At 35.6% G+C, this 26,944-nt stretch overlaps 1 protein-coding gene across 6 annotated transcripts in view; it reads right to left on the reverse strand.

Moving 5' to 3' along the window:
* Positions 1 to 26,944, reverse strand: part of mctp1a (multiple C2 domains, transmembrane 1a) — a 494,888-nt gene that overhangs the window by 322,122 nt on the left and 145,822 nt on the right. For all 6 annotated transcript variants that reach the window (XM_062050987.1, XM_062050984.1, XM_062050988.1 and 3 more), the window contains exon 2: positions 7,727 to 7,841. In XM_062050987.1, the coding sequence (XP_061906971.1) occupies positions 7,727 to 7,841 (115 nt within the window). The remainder of the gene's footprint in view (positions 1 to 7,726; positions 7,842 to 26,944) is intronic.

The raw sequence follows: 26,944 nt of genomic DNA on the forward strand, positions 1-26,944 counted from the left end.
AATTGCATAGTGAAGCTCATTTCTCCATAAGAAACAATGTAAATATGAATAATGGGTTCCAGCCTTGACAAGAGTCTCTAGTTTAGTGAAAGTTTGTACACTTAGAACACAATATAAAGTACTATACAGTACTGTGTATCCAACAAACATAACAAGGAGGTGATGGATCAACTTTCTATTTTTATGGTGTGTGTATAAGGTAAGCCTTTCGCAATATTATGCAAAAGCAACTTTTCTTACCTTCTCGTACCTGCTGATCTGTATTTGGAATCTGCATAAATCCTGAAAAATTTAGTCCGTGCCGACACCGTAGTCGATAAGCTTCTACTTTTCCTCTATCTTCTTGTTATGGGACATTCATCCTCCGCTGTTGCCATTTCTAATATAAAGTAGTGTAAAGTTATTACTTATATCTGTCAGTAAACTCGCCATGAAAGCGCTAAAACATACCCGGTGTAGTGAGTTTACATTATTCACTCAAGGAACTTTAGTTATTAGACCGGTCGGACGTTTTTTCACGGGACACACTTGTTTCCGGATGAGGAGATGCTGCTCCGTTATTGATTTAAGTAAAGTGTGACACTTACAATTAGTAGTCACAATTGTTTTGTAAAATGAATGTGTAAATAGAGTATCTTAATTTAGTTCGAGGTATTTTCATATCTAAAGTCACAGCTAAAGTGTATGTTTCCAAGCTGAATGCCACAAGACATGTTATTCCGCCACGCCAGCAGAGGGCGCACTCGTATAGGAAAGGAGGAAAATGGGAGGTGCTTGTTAGTGCTTCCGGGTCTCAGTCAGGTCACACCCTGCGATGACAACGCAATCAAGCACTTTGTGTCTCGTTTTTATTCCTATAAAACAGGTCGGTAAAGTGTGATAAAAATGAACACATTTGTCTCCAAGCAATTATAAGAGTTTCTGAATATAGAATTATCGAAGTATATTGTTTAAAAGTGTGTATTTGTGATGAAATTTGTAACGTTCAATAAGCAATGTAAGAATCTTTACAGGGCCCCCAACACAGCGGAAACATTATAATTTCATCATCATTAGGGGCCTCTCTGGGCCCCCCTCCATCATGGGCCCCTAGAATCCGTCTCCTTTACCCCCCCTTTCCGGCGCCCCTGAATGTGTGTAATTGTAATTGATTTATAATGACAGTGACAATATAGAAAAAAGCATTCAAGAAAGCAGCAATATTAAAAAAAGAAGCAATGTGAGGATACAGTACAAACATGTAAGATGAAGAGGTTTATTAAAGCAACAGTACCGTTACGTGATGCTTATACACAGAAAGATAGTGTTGGGGTATGTAACGATCAATCCTCTATGTTTTGTGGATTTGTTTTATCATTTCAAAAGTCAAGATGTAATTGTTTAACGATGTGAATGAACAAATGTAGAACTGAAATTACATTATCGAAACCATTTGGATGTGATTAAAAGCACAATAGAAATGCAAATGAGAGTAAAGAAATCAAGAAATGTTTAATAAAAGAGTCAGGTGATGAGCCTGCGATGACAACGCAATCAAGCACTTTGTGTCTCGTTTTTATTCCTATAAAACAGGACACACCCTATCGAACACTGGGTCCAGGCTACTCAGTGCGAGGCCTGTAACAAAAATCTGAATGTCATTAAAACAGTTAGCTCCATCTTTTGACAGTTCTTCCACTCCCGTCCTTTCACGATACGCCGCTACAACAAAGATGACGGGGAGAAGACGCTGCCGAAGGTGAGCCACGTAAATAAGACCGCCCACAAAACGGTGCATCCGGAAGCGACTGTCAGAAAGCGGCTTGAAGATGATCTGTAAAACATAATCTATGCAATATGTTGACCAAAGAACCACCATGACATGTTATGTAGACCACAAGGAAGTGTTTTACATTTAGAAAATAATTATAATAATATGACTCCATCAATGTGGTGCACCTAATACATGAAAAAAGATAAAAAATAGACCATTCATCGGCAGTGCGTCTTATAATCTGGTGCGCCCTATGGTCCGGAAAATTCGGTATTGATACACTTGGCCATTACACCAACGAGTTTGCACTTTTCTGGGAAGATTTTGGGAGTCTGTGTTTGTGATATTTTTGTCAATTTGTCTACAAGAACACTTGTTAGGTTAGAGGTCACGGATGTCGGAGGACAGTATATTGAACATGATTATTACGTGCAAAGGCGTCTGAACAAAAAAGTGACTAAAATAATGTCACTTAAAGTGCTCGCGCTCCAAATGTTGTGCCACTGAGGATAATCAGAGGTAGCATGCGTAAATATGTGGCAGATATGACTCTTCTCAGTAGAACTGTTATAAATATAGCAGGACACGAGCAGCACGGTACTACCCATAAAACGCTCCTCCATGCATACACACCCCGTAAAGCCTCTCACTCATACTGTGGGTGGTTACAACAGTGTGTGTGTGTGCGTTTGCGTGTGTGTATGTGTGTGTGTGTGTGTGTGTGTGTGTGTGTGTGTGTGTGTGTGTGTGTGTGTGTGTGTGTGTGTGTGTGTGTGTGTGTGTGTGTGTGTGTGTGTGTGTGCCAGTGCACTTGTGGTACTGACAGGAATGACAGATGGCTGCAGCACTAGGGGTATCCTATTACCCAGAATGCAAGGGGCGAAATAGGACATATTGGACAAAGCAAGTCATCCTACAGTCCAACACTGTATACACAATCATGCACTTGGTTTTACTCTAACATGAGCGTGTATCAATAATAGGCACTATGCTGCTACAAATGTGAGATGATTTCCCAGTAAAATCTTGTGGCTTGCATTAGGGGAACTCGATAAAGAACACGGCAAGTGGGAGGATGACACACTGACTTTAATGTCAAGTATCTTGTCTCTCACTGTTTGTTACATCTTCCCATACCCAGGCTTGTATTTAGAGGGATTGCGTCTCTTAAATGAGCAAAATATCTCATGCAATCCATTTAGCGCGTCTGTATTCATTCATATGAACAATATATGCAGGACAATATTCGTTTTTAGGCCCAGAATGAAAAAAGCAGATAAGTAAATATTTTTGTACATCATTTCCGATTTGTGCACAATTGGAAAATTGGGCATTTGAACTCATTTTTTGCTAATCTATTTCAGACACCAAGGAGAGACATCCCTAGACGTGGGCTACACAGAACCAAAACCAACTTTTCTTACCTATTTGGTAACTTTTTTGTGTGTTTGGGATCTGCAAAAGTCCCGCAAATGTGAAATCAAACCAAGGCAGACATATTTATAAAACAATCTCGCCTTCCTTCATACTTCCTCCAAACAAGCCGCTAGGAATTTGCCACGTTGGTGACGTCAGAGGATATCTCCATGAATGATGAAGTTTTACCCAAAGAGCTTTGCACGAGTCCGCCATTGTAGTCCAACGCTGTTGTCAATAAGCTCCTTCTTTTTCTCCATCCTCTTCTTGTTGTGGGGCAGACTGGCTCGTACATGCACATGCATGCCATTGCCATTTCTAATACGAAGTAGCGTTCAGTTTGAGCCTTACTTGTGTCAGTAGGCTCCACATGGAAGTACTAAAAACTACAACAAAGAGGGCGGGGAGAAGTGGAGGCCCGTAAATAAGGCCGCCCGCAAAACTACGCATCCTAAAGAGACGGTTTGAAAAAAGCTGGAAGACGGTCTGCCAAACATAATCAATGCAACATTTTAAGCAAAGAACCATCATTACATGTTATTTAGACCACAAGGAAGTGTTTTAAATGCAGGAAAAAAAATCATAATATACCCCTTTAAGGACTGATTTGGAGCAAGCGAACATTTATAAATATACCGTATTTCCATTAAAAAACGTATTGCAACACTGCATTTTTTGGCGACTTGGCGTCTCCCAGAGAGCACCTTCGGCGAGCTAAAAGATGGTTCCGTTGGAGATCGCACCAGAGGAGCGCTTCTCTATTGCACCGATTATAGTTGTGTGCTGCATGTTCCACAACTTAGCAAAACACAACAGGTTGGAGCACGATGACATGGTAGTAGACTGAAAATCCTCATTTAAATATGCAGGTCTGCACCACTTTTTCTCCTTATCGATTACACACGCAGTCTTTCGCCCATTAGTATGTTTGTGCAATTTTTCAGTTTGCAAACCCTGTTTAGTACCTGTTATTTAGGATCTTGGTAGATTGGTAGATTTAGCCATTAATATTTTTAGATGCACCCTTATCCTTTGTGCATAAAATATGTTAATAGTGAATGACAGACAGGGGGAAAGAGGTCTTTCTGGGATTACTGTGGTAATCAAAATGCTATTTAAAAGTGCGTGTTTAATCTTTAACATTATATTGTTGCATGAATGAAAACGGTTGTACGGTATCAATAGCACCATTTTGTAAAAGTGTAAAAATATTGCGTGTAGCATACCCATCTAATAGGCTGATTCAAGTTGAAAAAACTAAAAAAAAATGTCAGTTTACATAGTAAAACCCCTTTAAAATGTTCTGCAGACCACACCAAAAACGATTTAAATCATTAATAATTCATACAGTGGCTTTTAGTAAATCAATAAGTACTAATACTAAATGACCTCCTGTAGCAAACTACCTCAGTTCGACATCCCATCCCTTCACCATTCCATATCTGACTAACTAAGGCTGCCGAGATGGATGAGTTCATGGAACAATCCTATAACATCCACTCCTGAGAGAGTCCAGGACGACTGCATGCAGCAACATGGCATTGACTTAACAGGGCAGCATGTACATTCCATCACTTGATCTGTTCTATTAACGTACACAACATGTTGAAATTGTGGCTCATATCATTTGGGCCTGCACAGCTTGTCTCACCCTGTCTCTAATGTGCTGCTTCAACAACTTTATTGGGTAAGAGCAGAGTCGTCCACTTGTGCATTCTGTCAAAATGACACTTAGATGATAAAACCTGAATACCATCGCTACCTCTGGTTTTGCCTACCTGCCCTGTCCTGCTATGAAAGACCTATCCATCACCCAATGAAGTAGAAAAAGGGAGTTTAAAAAACTGTTATCCGAATTATTGTGGATACGTATTAGCAATAGCACATTTGAATCACTGCGGTACCAATTCCCTGTACCTGGGAACCCGTACTCAACCTTTCCAATTTTTGGTACTTCTGTGTTTGAAGAAAACTGGTTTTGTTAAATGGAATTCAACAAGAGAAGTATCCCATACTTCTCTTTTCTAAAGTAAATCTGTACAGCAGATATTTATCATCTACATCAACAATATGATTGCCCTGAGTGGCTGGACAGGACAGGTTAAATAATAAAAAAAAATCACTAAAAAAAAATGTTTTTTTAAATCGATTAAGAATCGTTACAAAAAAATTGTGGTTCATTCAGAAATGTATTTTTTTTAACACTTTATATATATGTATATATATATATATATATATATATATACAGTACAGGCCAAAAGTTTGGACAAACCTTCTCCTCATTCAATGTGTTTTCTTTATTTTCATGACTATTTACATTGTAGATTGTAACTGAAGGCATCAAAACTATGAATGAACACATGAATATAATTATATATATATATATATATATATATATATATATATATATATATATATATATATATATATATATATATATATATATATATATATATATATATATATAGTATAACATACATCCATAAACGTGGATGCATATGCAAAAGTGCAATATATTTTCTGTACTGTAATTTATTTATTTATATCTGCACCTTATTGCTCTTTTATCCAGCACTACAATGAGCTAATGCAACAAAATTGTGTTCTTATCTGTACTGTAAAGTTCAAATTTTAATGACAATAAAAGGAAGTCTAAGTCTAAGTCTAATGTGGAGTTATGTACGTACTTAACAAAAAAAGGTGAAATAACTGAAAACCTGTTTTATAATCTAATTTCTTCAAAATAGCCACCCTTTGCTCTGATTGGTGCTTTGCACACTCTTGGCATTCTCTCGATGAGCTTCAAGCACCAAAACCATTTCAGGTGACTACTTCTTGAAGCTCATCGAGAGAATGCCAAGAGTGTGCGAAAAAGTAATCAGAGCAAACGGTGGCTATTTTGAAGAAACTAGAATATAAAACATGTTTTCAGTTATTTCACCTTTTTTTGTTAAGTACATAACGCCACATGTGTTCCTTCAAAGTTTTGATGCCTTCAGTGACAATCTACAATGTAAATAGTCATGAAAATAAAGAAAACACATTGAATGAGAAGGTGTGTCCAAACTTTTAGCCTGCACTAATATATATATATATATATCAGTGATACAAACATATGAACCCTAAAGAGTATCTTATTCACCATTTGATTGGCAGCAGTTAACGGGTTGTGTTTAAAAGTTCATACCAGCATTCTTCCCTGCTTGGCACTCAGCATCAAGGGTTGGAATTGGGGGTTAAATCACCAAAAATTATTCCCGGGCGCGGCGCCGCTGCTGCCCACTGCTGCCCACTGCTCCCCTCACCTCCCAGGGGGTGAACAAGGGGATGGGTCAAATGCAGAGGACAAATTTCATTACACCTAGTGTGTGTGTGACAATCATTGGTACTTTAACTTAACTTTAACTTTACACATACAAACTGTAGCACACAAAAAAGCACATGTAATAAAAAAAAGTTATTATGGTCTTACCTTTACTTATAAATGAAGTCCGTGCGCCGCTGTTGTGCTGGATTAATGCACCCCCGCCGTAGAATGCACTGACGGGAGTGTTATATCAACTAAAGCCCACACTTAAACTTTCCACGTGCAAGATTGAATCTATTTAAAAAAGTTATTTAATAAGAAGCCAAAAAGTGCAAAAACAATAATATTCGTGTTGGAGGAGTTGTGAATGAATGAAATATGAAATCCGTGCTGCAGTCTGCAGGTGTACCTAATGTTGTGGCCCTGCAGTCATTCACAACTCCTCCAACACGAACATTATTGTTTTTGCACTTTTTGGCTTCTTATTAAATAACTTTTTTAAATAAATCAATCTTTCACGTGGAAAGTTTAAGTGTGGGCTTTAGTTGATATAACACTCCCGTCAGGGGGTGCATTCTACGGTGGGGGTGCATTATCTACCACCAGGAGGCGGGATTACTGCGAGCCTCAGCCAGTGTGTCTTCGCAGCAGTTTTATGATTGCTCAGCACAAGAAATACTTACAAACATACAGTTGTTGACAAAATACACTGTACATACCTCAGCTAACTAAACTATGGAAATGTATAATATAGTTCATATAGCAATACGGTCTCACTGCACAGCAGGCCAGCAGTTAGCCGAGTCCGCAATCCATGTTGAGGCACAACCCACCGTCTCTTCTCAGTATTTGAACGGCAAATGTGAAAATTCAGCGATTTTGAATAAAAATAATCTAAAACTGGTGAAGTTAAATGGAAAATAACTTTATAGTATAATCACTGGATACATAAAACAATTGAATACATTTTTTTTTTTTTTACATTTTTTTTCTTTCCATGATGGCACGTGAGGCCCCGCCTCACCTGCCTCCACTGACTGCACGTCACTGATATATATATATATATATATATATATATATATATATATATATATATATATATATATATATATATATATATATATATATATATATATATATATATATATATATATATATATATATATATATATATATAAAGTATTATAGTTAATCTCTGATTAAACATACTATACTAAAACATAGCATCTCTGTGTACACTCAGCCCCTACCTGTGCGATCTCTGATGGCCAGGTTGTTGCCTTTCTTCAGGACAATATCCAGCTGGTACATGGCTGGACTCGGAGGCTGAGGCTCTGCATTACAAGAGTCCACGGTGGTGATGCCCTGTGGAGACACAACATTAATGTACAAATCAGCAAAGCTTTTTACTTTGTGTTATGATAACCAGTCATAGAAGCTGGACTTAAAGCTTTTCGATATTTAACTGAAGGAACTGATCTGGTGCATTCATTTGACAGCCAATCTGTTCCTTGTCATCTCTGGGTTCTTCAGGAAGGTCACCTCGCTCCAACTGTGATAGGAAACCCCTCCTGACTCACAACATGGCTCCCGCCATAGCCATTAGAAAGACCCAAGATGAGTCCAGCTATTCCCTAACAGTTGCTACTGCATCATTTCTCCATCTTAAACTCATTTATCAACTCCCTTCTTTTTGTCGTATGCCTTCCTGTTAATCAGCCATGTGGGCACAGCCATAGTGCTCAGAGATGAGGCTAAAAATAACAACAAAAGAGCAAAAGGAGATTAAAAAACTCAAATGAGAGCACTGGGAGACTACTTAGAGACAACCAAGAGTTTATATTAGTCCCTCAAGAGAAGCTGAGCAGCAGGCAAAATGAGGGTAATAATGCAAATGGGAATAAACAATAGGAACACCTTGAATAGCTGAGACTAAAAAAGTATGTGTCAGAAATGGCAAGTACAGGACTAGTAAAGAGGTTCTCCCAAACTCACAAAATCAGCACAAAAACAGCACAGTTTTTCCAAGCTAAAATAGCAGAGGGTGATGTGACGAGAGATCTCGCAAGATTAAAACATGACGATATTTCTCGTTTACAGAAAAGATGCCCCGCTGGTAGAACAGTCAGCGTTTTTTTTGTGTGGGTTTTTATATGTCTGTCAAACATTTTTTATAAGATTAATCACATTTTGGAATTTGGATTAATCATAATTTTTCAGTTTTTTGAATTTGGATTAATCATGATTAATCACTTTTTTATTTATTTGGATCAATGATAGTAATCAGTTTTTTTAATTTGGATTAACCATGATTAATCAGTTTTTGGAATGTGGACTAATCATAATTAATCAGTTTTTTGAATGTGGATTAATCATGATTAATCCTTTTTTTGTTAATAATGATTAATCACTTTTTTTAATTTGGATTAATCATGATTAATCAGTTTTTATTTTTATTTGGATCAATCATGGTAATCAGTTGTATTAATTTGGATTAACCATGATTAATTAGTTTTTTATTTATTTGGATTAATCCTGATTAATCAGTTTTTTAAATGTGGACTAATCATTAATCAGTTTTTTGAATGTGGACTAATCATGATTAATCCGTTTTTTAAATTTGGATTAATCATGATTAATCAGGTTTTTTTTAAAATTATTAATCATGATTAATCAGTTTATTTATTTGGATTAATCATGATTGATCAGTTTTTTTGTTTTTTTTATTAATCATGATTAATCAGTTTGTTTATTTGGATTAATCATGACTAATCAGTTTTTTTATTTGGATTAATCATTATTAATCTGTTTATTTATTTGGATTAATCATGATTGATCAGTTTTGTTTTGTTTTTGATTAATCATGATTAATCAGTTTTGTATTTATTTCGATTAATCATAATTAATCAGTTTTTTGAATTTGGTTTAATCATGATTAATCACAGGTGATTACTTGCTTGCATAGTTCAAATTTGCTCAAGACAAGACCCCAATATTTGTACAAAAACGCATTTTTTTTGTCGGAATGTCACCCAGGAACGTTTTTAATTGTTTTACTTGAATGCATGTCATTGATTTGCACAAAACTTGGCAACAGTTTCATCTAAAGTTGTTTCAGGTCATATTTTGGAGTGAAATTAGCCAGCGAGCACACCTGTCAGTCTTAACTCATTGTTTTACTGACGCATGCATTGATCTGAATACTGACTGTATAGCGATTAAGGTAAAAGAGCTTCTACGGTCAAAATAAATTGCATGATTAATCTAAGTGCGGTCATGATTAATGTAAAAGAAAAATTGTGATTAATCACATGCGTTAACTCATTCATTTTGTTTTGTTTTAACAGTCAGAGGCATATACGTCTGGCTGTGTGTGAGAGATTGGAACCGTTCATTGAGTGTTTTGCGCACACTACAAACCGAGAGCTAGCACACAAGGCTAACTTCGGGGTTCCACTGTGTATGTCTAAGCAGCAACAGCTAAAGTGTCAATCTTAGGCACGACATAAAAGCACACCCGAGTCTAGACACACTGGATTGCTTCCCCGAGCAGCAAGACGCCATAATAACAGCCCTGAAATAAAACAATACAGCCGAATCACCGATACACATGACAGCTGCGATATAAGCGATGCAGAAGACCCCAAAAAGCTCCTAAAAACAGATTTGCAATTATATTTACTTCATTTGAACTTTTATAATTTTTTATTTCGGTCTTTATTCGTGTAAAGAAGCTCATGCATATTTCATGCACGCAAAGTTATAAAATACTTCAAAGTGCATCTGCATTATTTTGGTCGCACTTTTAAAAAATATTGCTGCGCAAATGATTGAGGTATGAGCATAACCAATTCAGCAGGAAATGTGTTGAATGGCTATGAAAAAGTCTAAATGATTTGCTTTCTCTATCACACAGCAACCAGTGGCTAGACTAGACTAGGAAGTTGAAGAATGCTCATCAAACACTTATTTGGAACACCCCACAGGTGAACAGGCGGGTGCCATGATTGGGTATAAAAGCAGATTCCATGAAATGCTCAGTCATTCTCAAACAAGGATGGGGCGAGGGTCACCACTTTGTCAAAAAATGTGTGAGCAAATTGTCGAACAGTTTAAGAACAACATTTCTCAACCAACTATTGCAAGGAATTTAGGGATTTCACCATCTACGGTCCATAATATTATCAAAAGGTTCATGGAATTGGAGAAATGACTGCACGTAAGCGGCAATGCCCTTGACCTTCGATCCCTCAGGCTGTACTGCATCAAAAAGCGATGTCAGTGTGTAAAGGATATCACCACATGGGCTCAGGAACACTTCAGAAAACCACTGTCAGCAACTACAGTTGGTCGCTACATCTGTAAGTGTAAGTTAAAACTCTACTATGCAAAGTCAAAGCCATTTATCAACAACATCCAGAAACGCTTCACTGGGCCCGAGCTCATCTAAGATGGAATGATGCAAAGTGGAAAAGTGTTCTGTGGTCTGACAAGTCCAAATTTCAACTTGTTTTTGGAAACTGTGGACGTTGTGTCCTCTGGACTAAAGAGGAAAAGAACCATCCGGACTGTTATAAGCGCAAAGTTCAAAAGCCAGCATCTGTGATGTTATGGGGGTGTATTAGTGCCCAAGACATGGGTAACTTACACATCTGTGAAGGCACCATTAATGCTGAGAAGTACATACAGGTTTTGGAACAACATATGTTGCCATCCAAGCAACGTCTTTTTCATGGACGCCCCTGCTTATTTCAGCAAGACAATGCCAAGCCACGTGTTACAACAGCGTGACTTCATAGTAAAAGAGCGCGAGTACTAGACTGGCCTGCCTGTAGTCCAGACCTGTCTCCCATTGAAAATGTGTGGCGCAATACAGTATGAAGAATAAAATATCACAACGGAGACCCCGGACCGTTGAACAACTTAACATCAAGCAAGAATGGGAAATAATTCCACCTAAAAAGCGTCAACAATGAGTCTCCTCTTTTCCCAAACTCTGTTCCATGTAACACAGTGGTAAAAATGCCCCAGTGCCAACTGTTTTGCAGTGTGTTGCTGCCATCAAATTCTAAGTTAATGATTATTTGCAAAAAAAGTTTCTCAGTTCGAACATTAAATATATTTTCTTTGCAGTCTATTCAATTGAATAAAAGTTGAAAAGGATTTGTTGTACTCTGTTTTATTTACGATTTACACAACGTGCCAACTTCGCTGGTTTTGGGATTTGTAATCCTGCACGGGACAATCCGCCTTTAATTAAAAAAAATTGTGATTAATTGATATTGGCTGATATGAGTAAAGCCCTAATTTATACTGTAACCATGCTGCTTATTCGGCGGTTAAAAAAAATAAAATAACTATTACATTTGTGTCCATTTTAAAGCAAAGACAGACAAAGTGCTTAATAAAATCTTAAGTGTAATTTTTTCATGTTGAAAAGGACAGTTGAAATAGGAGTAATAAAAACAAACAGCGAAATGATCTAACTCGCTCAAAAAGAAGAATTTTGTGATTATGTGTTTAAAAAGATGCACTCAGGTATAATATTGATTAACTCCTGGCATTTTAGCACTCTAATATACTCAATGTATAAAATTGTATTAATTAGTAACATTTTAGGTATCCATTAGATCGATTAATTGTATGTTTAATCTTATGATGCCGGCGCATTAATGCTTAGTGTGTTACTTCATTGCACTCCAAATTGACGCTGCTTTAAAAAGTACTTCAATTGATTTAGACAAAATTTAGCTGTCGGATTTTGGCTAAAATGATAGTTATTTTTCACACAACTTTGTCTCATAGTTTTTAGCTCGCTAGTAACGAAACAAACATGCTAACTATCTTACTGGGTTGAGACCGCATGTCCGACATTCTACCGCTTTAAAAGTACCAGTAGAGTGGAAAAACAAGTTGCCTCTATATTGAAGATATTATCATATATATCTTATTTATGACATTAAAATACTTTCAAAGTTTGCGAATAAATAGATATGATCAAATTAGTATCAAAATCAAGGAGATGAGCAAGCCAGTCACATGATCCGTGACGTAGTGCTAGAAACCACAGATCCCTTCCCCATCAACAACAAGCTAATCAAGCAGACTATGTGTGAGCCAACAACAATTACTTTTGGAAAAAATATGATCCGGAATCTTATATTTTTGAGCCCTAACACAAAGAGGATGAGCAATAAGTTTTAGAAGCCGAGTGCTAAACGGATGTAGCTTTATTGTAACAATATAGCATCAGCAGCATTGCTGGGTGCTAAACATACGAACTAACCATAATAAAACAAACACTTACTGTAATATTTCCACTCTAGCTGAGATGCCTACCGACGGGACGCTCACATAATTTCGTTAAGATGAAGAATCAATCAAAATCCTCACGAAAGGTTAAAAAAAGTTGACGCAACTAGCGTCTTTTTGTGTCCTTTTCGCCATCTTGGGGAATGTCAAAGTTGACCAGTTTCTCAGTCCATGGCCACATTTGTCTACTAGCAGGTGAGAGATGCATGAATTGTAATCTAGAATTTACTTTTAGCAAGTTTGAGACCAAGCAGCCGCTGTCTTATAGTGGGCTCAGTGTATCAACAATAGCAGCGTAAGCTGGCATTAGCTCACTGCTATCAATGCGCCGCTAAAATAGTCAGTTTGTGTTGGCACTTATAATAACAATATCGCTCATAATTTGGTTCATTTGCAGGTGACGACAAGTAAATGGAGTATTGTTGGCGCATTCTAGATGGTTTTTAGAGTGTATAATGAGCGCAATAGAGGACCCTCCAGCTGTTGACTCAATTGTTAGATATTCATTTACGATTTCGAACGCATAAAAAAAGCGAAGCATATGTGTTTCTGTCTTACATAAGGATTGTCAATGATAAACAGCACATCTCTTTCCAATTTTTACGTATTTCCAGTGTGACTGACCCAATAATATGGTCAGAGTGCAGAAGTGTTACTACAGTGACATAGAATCTACGTTTATCAACTTTAAAATAATTTAAAAAAAAGACATGTCTTCTTGTCTCTCATAATAATTGTGAACAAAAGGCAAAATTCCCCAAAAAAGTGCAGTTTCCCTTAAAACATCTCTCAATTAAAACTTTTTTTTTTAAAAGTAACGTCTAAATTACTTTCCCTTGTAATTAATTACATTTATAAAAGATCCATTCCGTTAGTTAATTCAATTACTTTTTTGGTAAAGTAACGAGTAACTATAATTAATTACTTTTTAAAAGTAATTTTCAGAACACTGACTACAGAGGACAGTGGCTTATTAGACTCGATGGTTTGGCTAAATTTAACATAGCAGTGTGTGGCATTCAGTGACACTCTGGAAACACAGACTCATTGGTGGCTTATTTTGCAGCAGTAATCCAAAAAAAGACTTTGACACTAAAATGTGTTAATCGTACTAAGACAGAGAAATTTTGGGGGGGTAAATGTTCACCTAAAAAAAAAAAATCAAAAAAAAAAATCATACTAAAACGGAGGGTTCATCGAGCACATACATAACCACTTACAGCAGGGGTCTCAAACTCAATTTACCTGGGGGCCACAGGATGCAGCAACTGGGTGAGCCTGGGCCGCAAGAAAAGATTTCTTAAAAAAATCTAACATGCACTTTTTAATGAATTCACCTTCTTTGAATGGCTATCCCGCCCTAGCAACATACTTGCCAACCCTCCCGATTTTTCCGGGAGACTCCCGAATTTCAGTGCCCCTCCCAACAATCTCCCGGGGCAACCATTCTACCGAATTTGTCCCGATTTTCACCCGGACAACAATATTAAGGGCGTGCCGTGATAGCACTGCCTTTAACGTCCTCTACAACCTGTCGTCGCGTCCGCTTTTTCACCATACAAACAGCGTGCCGGCCCAGTCACATGTTGTATGAGGCTTCTGCAGACACACGTAAGTGACTGCAAGACATACTTGATCAACAGCCATACAGGTCATACTGAGAGTGGAAGTATAAACAACATTATCACTGTTACAAATATGCGCCACACTGTGAACCCACACCAAACAAGAATGACAAACACATTTCGGGAGAACATCCGCACCATAAGACAACATAAACACAACAGAACAAATACCCAGAATCCCATGCAGCCCTAACTCTTCCGGGCTACAATATATACCCCCGCTACCCCCAAACCCCGCCCACCTCAACCGACGCACGGAGGGGGGCGGAGGAGGAGGGGGGGGGGGGGGGGGGGGGTGTTGGGTGTTGGTGTTAGCGGGGGTGTATATTGTAGCCCGGAAGAGTTAGGGCTGCATGGGATTCTGGGTATTTGTTCTGTTGTGTTTATGTTGTGTTATGGTGCGGATGTTCTCCCGAAATGTGTTTTGTCATTCTTGTTTGGTGTGGGTTCACAGTGTGGCGCATATTTGTAACAGTGTTAAACTTGTTTATACGGCCACCCTCAGTGTGACCTGTGTGGCTGTTGATCAAGTATGTCTTGCAGTCACTTACGTGTGTGTACAGAAGCCATATACAATATGTGACTGGGCTGGCACGCTGTTTGTACAGGTTGTAGAGGGCGCTAAAGACAGTGCCATCACGGCACGCCCTTAATATTGTTGTTTGGGTGAAAATCGGCAGACATTTGAGAGAAGGGTTGCCCTGAGATTCGGGAGTCTTCCGGAAAAATGGGGAGGGTTGGCTAGTATGACGCTGTCAAGCGCCATTCATATAAAACTTGCGGGCCGCACTAACATTACATTTTCATATTAAGGTGCGGGCCGCAAAATAACGTCTCGCGGGCCGCAATTGCCCGCGTGTCTGAGACCCCCGACTTACAGGATCAACCTTGTCAAATTATATAAAAGCATGTTTTAATCACAAAATTATTATCAAGGCTTATGTCAGGCTGATTAAAAAAACTAAACTAATCAAATATACACACAGTGCTAAAATAAATTCTAATTAAATTATTAATAAATGATAATTAAAATGTTTCTTAAACGAACTGTCAGTAAAATTTAAGCGCAAATGAAAATACAGCTTCACCACTTTAGTCATAGTTTTTGCGCTTAAGAAACTTCTTTATGACTTTAGTTCCAGACTTCATCCGTTTGTTTGATATTGTCATGACTGCCACAAGTGGTGGATAAGTGTAGTACAAATTAACGCTGCTGTGGTTCATACGGACCACAGCTGAGAAACAGATATTTATATTTTTTGAATGCCCTCTAGAGCAGAGGTTCTTAAGCTTTTTGACCACAGGGCCCAACTTTTCCATTACAGAGGGGCCCGGAGCCCACTCAAATATTAACACAGAGTTAATGATCGTATGCTTGATTTTAATCGTATATTGTATAAACACGCCATTAGACTGTACAACTCCTCTCTGGGGGGGAGGGGGGTACTAGGATGACAGGGGATGCAAAACAATAACAGTGCAATACTTTTTCATAACATGGTCACTACTGCCTAGTTTCTCTTGTTATATTCTTATTTTACTGTTATATTTTTATTCTCATTGTTGCTTTTTCTTTTTATTCTATTGTAATATTTTTCTATTTTGTTTCCATTTATACCCCCATTATATACTTTTTACTTTTTAAATTTGATCTCAATTTTGTACACTGCTGCTGGAATTTTAATTTTCCTGAGGGAACTCTCCTGAAGGAATCAATAAAGTACTATCTATCTATCTATCTAGCAATTAGTCATATTTGTTTGCGCTTAAGAAGCTTCTCTATGATTGTTTGATATTGTCATTACTGCCAAAAGCGTATTACAACTGAGTACCGCTGCAGCCCATTGACTGCAGCACTCTAGAGGGCGCTGGCGATCCAACAATGCCAACAAAAGACTGTGACAGAGTCCTTTGAACTATCAACATGGAGAGAAAATGTTGAGACACAACACCAATGCAGAGTTACGTCACAAAGGGATGAAAGGACGGTGAGAGTTCATTACATTTGCATTCACCTGCTAGAGCACTCTGCATTTACATGAAATTGTCCCAGGAGAACAACACTGCTTGCAAAGTGCTCCTGCTGTTTGTAAGCCTTTTCCTGTACAACATCTCTACACAATCCCAGATGAATACACACAACTGCCAATCAATACCAACTTCCTCTGCCATAAACCAAACATGGCCTTGATGGGATAAAACATACTTACTCTGAATATTGCACAGAAAGGAGCCAGCCTATGAACCCTTTCCAAAAAACCATCAATGATTTAAGAGAAGTTCCAGGACAGAAATGACAACAAAAAGGGGAGCAGACTGAATAGGTGAGGAGTATGTGCACGTAATTGTGAGAACAAGGTCTCTGTCTCCATTATCACAGCTTTTAAGTCTCCCTGCTGCCTCTAGTTGACTTTAATCCCGTCAAGGCTTGCCCTCCAAATCACATTATAACCCAGTTTGTTGCACCAGATGTTACAGATGGGCCTCCACCAAGGACTAATTGTTTACATTAGTCTCATTTGCCATGCAGCTGCACTTCCAAGACATTAGATGGCAGCACTGTATACAGTAAGCTCTGTATGGTATGTCTGTCGTAGACTTAGATTGGTCACATCTAGTCTTAGACTTAGATTGGTCAGATCTGGACTTAGACTTAGATTGGTCACATCTAGTCATAGACTTAGTTGGTCAGGGGCCGTATTTATCAAGCTTCTTAGAATTACTCCTAAGAAGTCTGCTAAGAGTTGACTTAAGAGTAAATAAATTCTTCGCTGAAAGCTGCACTTAAAAGTTAGTTATCAAGCGTCTTACTCACACTTTCAGCGAAGTGTAGGACTGAATCTTAAGTGTCACACTCAGAGCTGAATTACGACATTACTATGTGCCGTAAACGGAATTTTAGGTGACGTAATTTCTGTGTCCATAGAAATGACCAATCACGGAAGGGAATCCCTTGTCTAAAGATAAAGAAATATCTTAGAAATATTTAAGTGGACAATGGGAGTGTATATTTTGACAATAGACTACAAAATAATACAAAACAAACAAACAATATTGGCAATGAATCAAAAATAAATGTTTCCTTTTTGTTGCACCTTTCCTGCTTCCTGCTCCCAGACCGTAGCCGAAGAGCGCAGGGGAGACACTTCTCCAGGATGTATGCTCGGGGCAACACCCTTCACTTTACCCGGCAGTGGGTCTCCACAGCGGACGACATTAGAGTGAATGATGAGTCCGGCGATTAGTTGCAAATCCTGCTTTATTGATTGCTTGCACACAGCCAATCCAACACAAAACAAACTAGTCCCCGCCCGCACTCACGCTACCGCTCCCTCTCTTCTCTCGCCCACACACTCACTGACGTTACTCACCTCACATGCTGTCACCTATTAAAGGGCCACACACATACGCTACTCTCATAACATTTTCTTTCCAAGTCATTAATCAGGCAACTAATTTGAAACTGGTGTGGGTGGCTCTATATATACTAGCCCACTGCAGCCACATGCAGAAATCAACATGGAATCGAAAATGATTAAATCTGTGACAAAAATAATACCCGCTCTGTCTAAACGATACCGTTTGATCAGCTGCTCGTCATCAAACAAAGCCAGGACATCCTTCCGCTCCCTGAACGTTCACGCACGTCTCTCTCGCCTCAGTGCCATCCCCCGCTGGCAACTCCTAACCACTTAGGACACCTCTGAAGGTCTCTTAAATATCGTGGAGAGTAGGAGTGATTCTTAGACTTAAGAAAGTTGATAAATAGCTTTTATTCTTAAGTTTGAGAGTAGGACTACATTTCGCAAATTCTCAGGACTTAAGTGTAAAATGGCACTCTAAGACGCTTGATAAATACGGCCCCAGATCTAGTCTTAGACTTAGATTGGTCACATCTAGTCTTAGACTTAGATTGGTCACATCTAGTCATAGACTTAGTTGGTCAAGGGCCGTATTTATCAAGCTTCTTAGAATTACTCCTAAGAAGTCTGCTAAGAGTTGACTTAAGAGTAAATAAATTATTCGCTGAAAGCTGCACTTAAAAGTTAGTTATCAAGCGTCTTACTCACACTTTCAGCGAAGTGTAGGACTGAATCTTAAGTGTCACACTCAAAGCTGAATTACGACATTACTATGTGCCGTAAACGGAATTTTAGGTGACGTCATTTCTGTGTCCATAGAAATGACCAATCACGGAAGGGAATCCCTTGTCTAAGAATAAAGAAATATCTTAGAAATATTTAAGTGGACAATGGGAGTGTATATTTTGACAGTAAACTACAAAATAATACAAAACAAACTAGTCCCCGCCCGCACTCACGCTACCGCTCCCTCTCTTCTCTCGCCCACACACTCACTGACGTCACTCACCTCACATGCTGTCACCTGTTAAAGGGCCACACACACACATACGCTACTCTCATAACATTTTCTTTCCAATTCATTAATTAGGCAACTAATTTGAAACTGGTGTGAGTGGCTCTATATATACTAGCCCACTGCAGCCACATGCAGAAATCAACATGGAATCGAAAATTATTAAATCTGTGACAAAAATAATACCCGCTATGTCTAAACCAGGGGTCACCAACGCGGTGCCCGCGGGCACCAGGTCGCCCGAAAGGACCAGATGAGTCGCCCGCGGGCCTGTTCTAAAAAAAAAATAAAAAAAATAAAAAAATTTTTTTTTTTTTTAAATTAAATCTACATAGAAAAAACACAAGATAAACTTTCAATCAGTGCATCAACCCAAACAACTTCCCCCATGCACACTCATCCACACCCACTCACACAAAAGGGGTTATTTCTTTCTGCTACCAATATTCTGGTTCCCACAACATAGACAACACATCTGCAAGGGACACAGTCCCTGAAGCACACATGATTGTATAGGCTGCTGGTCCACTAACATTTTCATTAATTACTATTTTTTATGTAATTATTTTTATATTGTTTTACTTTCTTTTTTATCCAAGAAAATGTTTTTTATTTATTTATCTTATTTTATTTTATTTTTAAAAAAAGGGCCTTATCTTCAACAGACCAGGTTGTCAATGAAATTAGATTTGTTTAAAGGGTTTTTTAAACCAGGCCCAGTCCAGATAATGTCCAAGTCGGACTCAGCAACACACACCTTCATTCATGTACACAGAAAAAAATTAGGGAACACAACAGATTGCATATAATTTATAAACAAAATTACATTTTCAAAATAAGCATTTATGTACAGTCCAGATTATGTCCAGGTCACTCAAATTAGGGAACACAACAACAGATATCATATAATCTATAAACATTAATTATACTTTCAAAATAAGCCTTTGAGGACTTCTCATCTTTTTTTAAATGTTTTTTGGCATCATTATCGTTTTCAACCATGTAACTTTCTAAAGTTAGAAAATACTGAATAAATGTTTTAGAGAAAGTAATACTAAGTGAATATCTGTTTTTGGCCTTAAAAATAAACATTTTACCGAGTACTATAATTAAATTGACTAAATCATGATTGTCAATGAACTCTCCTAAAATAACAGAAACCACATTAAGCTTCATAAACAAACCAATCCTTAAACACATTTTTTCAACTTCCACCCAAAACAAAGACACAATATGACAATACCAAAACAAATGCAGGGTGGATTCAGGCTCCTGACAACAAAATCGGCAATCATCTGACTCTGTCATATTCCATAATTTTAACATTTTCCCTGTGGGTAAGAAGTTATAAATAATTTTAATTTGAAAATAACGATTTTGCACATTGATAGTGGTTTTATAGATTAGTTTGAATATGGCATCCCATGGCAACGGGCAGTCAAAAAAGTCCTCCCATTTTCCATTTGTGTTGTATGAGGCAGCCTTCAAAGATTTCTTTATTAAATAAAAATTATATATTTTTCTATTTACTTTAGTTCCTTTTTGCCAAATAGAATTTCTTATTAGAGGTTTACAAACTAATAATTTAGTAGTTCCATAATTAATTATTTGTTTCCATCTTTTCCCAATTACTCCAGTTAGTTGATAAAATGAAAAGCTTGAGGAAGCATCACCATACATAGCTCTAAATTCATCATACTTCATAATTTTACCATTCTCATTGATAATATCATTGACAAAAATGATTCCTCTTTCAAACATATTTTTCCAAAAGAAAGGCTTTCCATCTATTACAATATTAGAGTTCATCCATATTAACTGCTGCAAAATATCGTCTCTTTTTTCTGGCACATAAAATTGAAAACACCACTATGAGTGGATTGTTTCCTTTATGAACCCCGCCATGTTTCCCAGCAGACTCTCTGGGAGGGGATCACTTGTAAAAAAGGATACAATTTATTTTGATACAGTACATGTTTTTTGTCCAACAGGACATTTGTGTACCACTCAATGTTTAAATACATCTTTGGAACAATTGATGCTTTTAAAGACAGACACATAGCTTCAAGGTTGAGAAGTTTCAGGCCCCCATATTCATACTCTTTGTACAAAACCTTTCTTTTAATCTTTTCTGGTTTGCCGTTCCAGACAAAATCGAAGACCCTCCGCTCATAAATCTTAAAAAAGTTTTGTGATGGAGCTGGTAATGACAAAAACAAATAAATAAATTGAGGAATAATTAACGAGTTGGCAATAGACATTTTACCATACAAGGTTAGGGATTTCCCTTTCCATAATTGCATAATTTTGTCCAGCTTTCTTAGTTGATTATCATAATTTACTGAGCCTAGATCTTCCAGATTTTCTGGGACAACAACACCAAGTATGTTAACTGGTCCATCTGTCCACAAAACAGGCACTTTGCATTCCATTCGAAAGGACGTTCCCTTTAGATTTCCGATCCTTAACATTTTACATGTATCATAATTAAGCTTAAGGCCAGATTGCTGTGAAAATATGTCCAAAAGATTAAGAAGGTTCCGCAAACAATGAGGAAAAATCTTATCTTTGTGAATCAGCCTTTTCTGACATGAACTTCATCAAGAACAAACACAGAACACGCCTCACTGATGCACATCTGCAAGACTCACTCAGAGTTGCAGTGTCAAGTTACACACCAGAGTACAACACACTAGTTAACAGCATGCAATGCCAGGCTTCCCACTAACTGACAAATAAACAGATAACAGATTTGGTGTCCAGTTCAAAGTGTGACATGATTTAAAAATTTGAGAGTTTACTTTTGTATTTTACATGAGTTATTATTTGTACAAACATGGTGCAAAGTAATTCATGATTTGTTAAAAAATATTAGTGGCTAGCTAGTTAAAATGGGATATTGTGATTTCACAAGACTGTCTTAGAAGTGATCATTTGAAAATGTTCAATTTGAAAAATGTGCACTTAGAGAAAATATAAAAATAAAGTGTTGCATATTGATATTTATCTGTTTCTATATATATTTATTGTGAGCAATCATTAAGATGATCAGTGTTTCCACAAAGATAAATATCATTAGTCATTAATAATAACAGAGTTAAAGGTAAATTGAGCAAATTGGCTACTTCTGGCAATTTATTTAAGTGTGTATCTAACTGGTAGCCCTTCGCATTAATCAGTACCCAAGAAGTAGCCCTTGGTTTCAAAAAGGTTGGTGACCCCTGGTCTAAACGATACCGTTTGATCAGCTGCTCGTCATCAAACAAAGCCAGGACATCCTTCCGCTCCCTGAACGTTCACGCACGTCTCTCTCGCTTCAGTGCCATCCCCTGCTGGCAACTCCTAACCACTTAGGACACCTCTGAAGGTCTCTTAAATATCGTGGAGAGTAGGAGTGATTCTTAGACTTAAGAAAGTTGATAAATAGCTTTTATTCTTAAGTTTGAGAGTAGGACTAAATTTCGCAAATTCTCAGGACGTAAGTGTAAAATGGCACTCTAAGACGCTTGATAAATACGGCCCCAGATCTAGTCATGTACTTAAGATTGGTCGGATCGAGTCATAGACTCAGAGTGGTCAGATCTAGTCCTAAACTCAGAGTGTAGTCAGATCTAGTCCTAGACTCAGAGTGTAGTCAGATCTAGTCCTAGACTTAGAGAGTAGTCAGATCTAGTCCTAGACTCAGAGAGTAGTCACATCTAGTCCTACATTTAGATTTGTCACATCGAGTCTTAGACTTAGATTTGTCACTTCGAATCTTAGACTTAGATTGGTCACATCTAGTTTTAGACTTCGATTGGTCACATCTAGTTTTAGACTTACATTGGTCAGATGTAGATTTAGACTTAGATTGGTCACATCTAGTCTTAGACTTAAATTGGACACATGTAGTCTTAGAATTAGAGTGGTCACATCTAGTCTTAGACTTAGATTGGTCACATATAGTCTTAGACTTACATTGGTCACATCTAGTCATGTACTTAGATTGGTCAGAAATAGTCCTAGACTCAGAGAGTAGTCAGATCTAGTCCTAGACTTAAATTGGTAAGATCTAGTCCTAGACTTACATTGATCAAATATGGTGCCAAAATCCCAAATATTTATACTCCAAAAACCAGGCGGGTGTACCAGGGTAAGGATGGTTTCGCCCTATTGTAGTGATAAAAACAAACTGTTTTGATGCAAACAAATAATCCTAAAGTCAAAACCAACGTTGTTGAAATGTAATTTCCCCTCGTTAGGATTGAGGCGATTACAACTAATTTGGACTGGTAGTCGTCGATCTGCCACACAATACCTCAATGTCTGTCATGTCTTTCATAATGATTGTGAAAGATAGGCAAAATTTAAAAAAAAGTGCAGTTCCCTTTAAAGGCTCATTCAGAGCCAGGAGACACCAGTAAGAATCAAAATGTATCCGATACGAACAAACTTCTTGCAACATCGCTTTTTCTTGCGTCTGGTTAATTCAAGCGCACCATCGCAGTTAGTGCCACTGTCTCCTATAGCACACCTCCGCTTGCTAAAAAGTAGGTTATGTTGCCTTAATCTCACTGGAGGAGTGCTTCTAAATTGCCCAGAAAAGGTGTTGCAAACCAAAGTTGTGTCTCACATGTTTCACAACATAACAAAACACCACAGGCTTGAGCATGATGCCATGAATGTAGAGGGAAATGTCTCCATAGTACAGGCAAAATCCTTACTTAAACAAGAGCAATCTGAGCCACAATTTTACACACAGTCTTTGTAGATCACCCAATTTTATAGTTTGCACACGCTATTAAGCACTTGTCATTTGGGATCTTAGTAGATCAGGCCCTATGTGTTTAAGTTAGGGCTGGGCTATTAAACATATCATATATATATATATATATATATATATATATATATATATATATATATATATATATATATATATATATATATATATATATATATATATATATATATATATATATATATATATATATGTATATATATACATATATATATATATACATATATATATATATGTATATATATATATATATATATATATATATATATATATATATATATATATATATATATATATATATACCGTATATATATATATATATATATATATATATATACATATATATATATATATATATATATATATATATATATATATATATATATATATATATATATATACATATATATATATATATATATATATATATATATATATATATATATATATATATGATATGTTTAATAGCCCAGCCCTAACTTAAACACATAGGGCCTGATCTACTAAGATCCCAAATGACAAGTACTTAATAGCGTGTGCAAACTATATATATATATATATATATATATATATATATATATTATATATATATATATATATATATATATATATATATATATATATATATATATATATATATATATATATATACCGTATATATATATATATATATATATATATATATATATATATATATATATATATATATATATACCGTATATATATATATATATATATATATATATATATATATATATATATATATATATATATATATATATATACCGTATATATATATATATATATATATATATATATATATATATATATATATATATATATATACCGTATATATATATATATATATATATATATATATATATATATATATATATATACCGTATATATATATATATATATATATATATATATATATATATATATATATATATATATATATATATATATATAAATATATATATATATATACAGTATATATCAACTAACCATCAATCAAATATTATTTACATTGCACTTAATCACAGGTGCCAATATAAGACACCTTTATTGTGATACTAATGTTTTAAATGGGAGAGCAAATATAACAAAAACACACAAAAAAAAGAAAGATTTGAAAAATAAACAAGCACAAATAAACAATTAAATAATATTATACACTATATTGACACAGTTACTGAGACACAGCTTCAATCGGTTCTATTATAGGTCGGGCCAGACCTCTTAGTTCCACCAATTCTATTTCTTCTACTTCCCACAATAACATTACATGTTTGGCACTTCTCAGTTTTCAGTTTAATGGAGCAAAGTGCATAAGGTTATTTTTTCTTCCAGCACGACTGATGGATGAGATTAGTGTAGAAGAAGTAGTACCCCAGCAAACACCTTTGGGATGACCACCAGCAGGCAACATCAGTGACATTTTACAAAATGTTCTTCTGTGTGAATGAAACAATACTATTATTCAGTAGTTCTGAGACCCACAATGTATTGGGACCTGCAGTTCTCAGGTTTCGCTTTTGTTGGATGAGTTTTATTTGAAATTGTTCCCTTTGGCAGAGAAGAAAGTGTTTTTGTGTTTTGCATCAGACAGCTCAAATCAATAAGAATTGTCTAAGCATGAAAATGGAATGAGAAAATTGACAAGAAAAATGAAAAAAGGGGTAATGAATTCTCGCTCAGGTAAGTAAACAGACAGAAGATCTATGTAAAAGTTCAACCTGACTTTTCTAGCTGATATATTGCTCAGATTTAGCTTACTTTTCACAGATTAAACTCGCTTTTCTCAGATTTAGCTCATTTTCATCACATTTAGGTTTAAATTAAATGTTGACTCTGATTGATTGATTGAAACTTTTATTAGTAGATTGCACAGTACAGTACATATTCCGTACAATTGGCCACTAAATGTTAACACCCGAATAACTTTTTCAACGTGTTTAAGTCGGGGTCCACGTTAATCAATTCATGGGTTGACTTAAATCTTAAACACAAATGGATATGTTAAATAGAAATGTATATGTTAAATCCAAATCTAAATCTTAAATCCAAACCTATATGTTAAATCTAAACATAGATTTAGGTTTGTATTAAATCTGAGAAAAAAAATAAAAAAAATAAAAATAAAAATAAAAATTATATATATATATATATATATATATATATATATATAGATGTATCAGATTTAACTAGCTCTTTTCTGATTTAGCTAATTTTCATCACAATCAGATTAAATTAAATGTTGACCTTAAATATTATAACTCAATGTTGAATCTATACCTAAATTTTAAATGTAAATCTATATGTTGAATATAAATCAGTTGAATCTAAACCTAAATATGAAATATAAATGTGTATTTTGAACATAAAAAAATCTGTGGTAAATCTAAACCTAAATCCTAAATATAAATCTATATGTTTAATATAAATTTGTGTTGAATCCAAACCTAAGTCTTAAATATAAATGTATGTTACATATAAAATACATATATGTTAAATCTAAACCTAAATCTTAAATATACATGTATATGGTAAATATAAAAAATCTGTGTTAAATCTAAACCTAAATCCTAAATATACATGTGTTTGTTGAATATAAAAAATATGTGGTAAATCTAAACCTAAATCTTAAATATAAATCTATATGTTAAATATAAATCTATGTTAAATCCAAACTTAAGTCTTAAATATCAATGCATATGTTAATATAAAAAATGTATATGTTAAATCTAAACCTAAATCCTAAATATACATTTATATGTTAAATATAAAAAAATCAGTTTTAAATCTTAAAATATAAATCTATTTTAAATATAATATGTTAAATATTATATTAAATCTAAATCTTAAATCTAAACTTATATGTTAAATCTAAACCTAGATTTAAGTTTAGATGTAACTTTCATATTTAACATAAATGTATATTTAGGATTTAGGTTTAGACTTAACATTTAGATATACTATTTCGAGTAAATTGTGATGTCTATTTTACTGTTTTAATTGGTTTTACCCTTTAAAATCGTTTTTAATCATATTTATTTTTTTATATTGTCTCTGTATTGGTTTTCTATTCATTTATTCTTTGTTTTTATTCAGTCATTGGTGTAGCATAATATTGTTTTTAATATTGTTTTTAATATTGTTTTTAACATGGCTGTGCAGCACTTTGGAAACATTCTTGTTGTGTAAATGTGCTATACAAATAAAGTGAATTGGATTGGATTGGATAAACCCAATTGTTATGAAAATTAGCAAAATTTGAGAAAAGTGAGTTAAATCTTTGAAAAGTGAGTTAAATCTTTGAAAAGTGAGTTAATTCTGAGAAATATATCCACTAGAAAAGTGTGACTAAACTTTTA

This window comes from Entelurus aequoreus, linkage group LG06 (genome assembly GCF_033978785.1).
Source record: "Entelurus aequoreus isolate RoL-2023_Sb linkage group LG06, RoL_Eaeq_v1.1, whole genome shotgun sequence".
Taxonomy (NCBI): Eukaryota; Metazoa; Chordata; class Actinopteri; order Syngnathiformes; family Syngnathidae; genus Entelurus; species Entelurus aequoreus.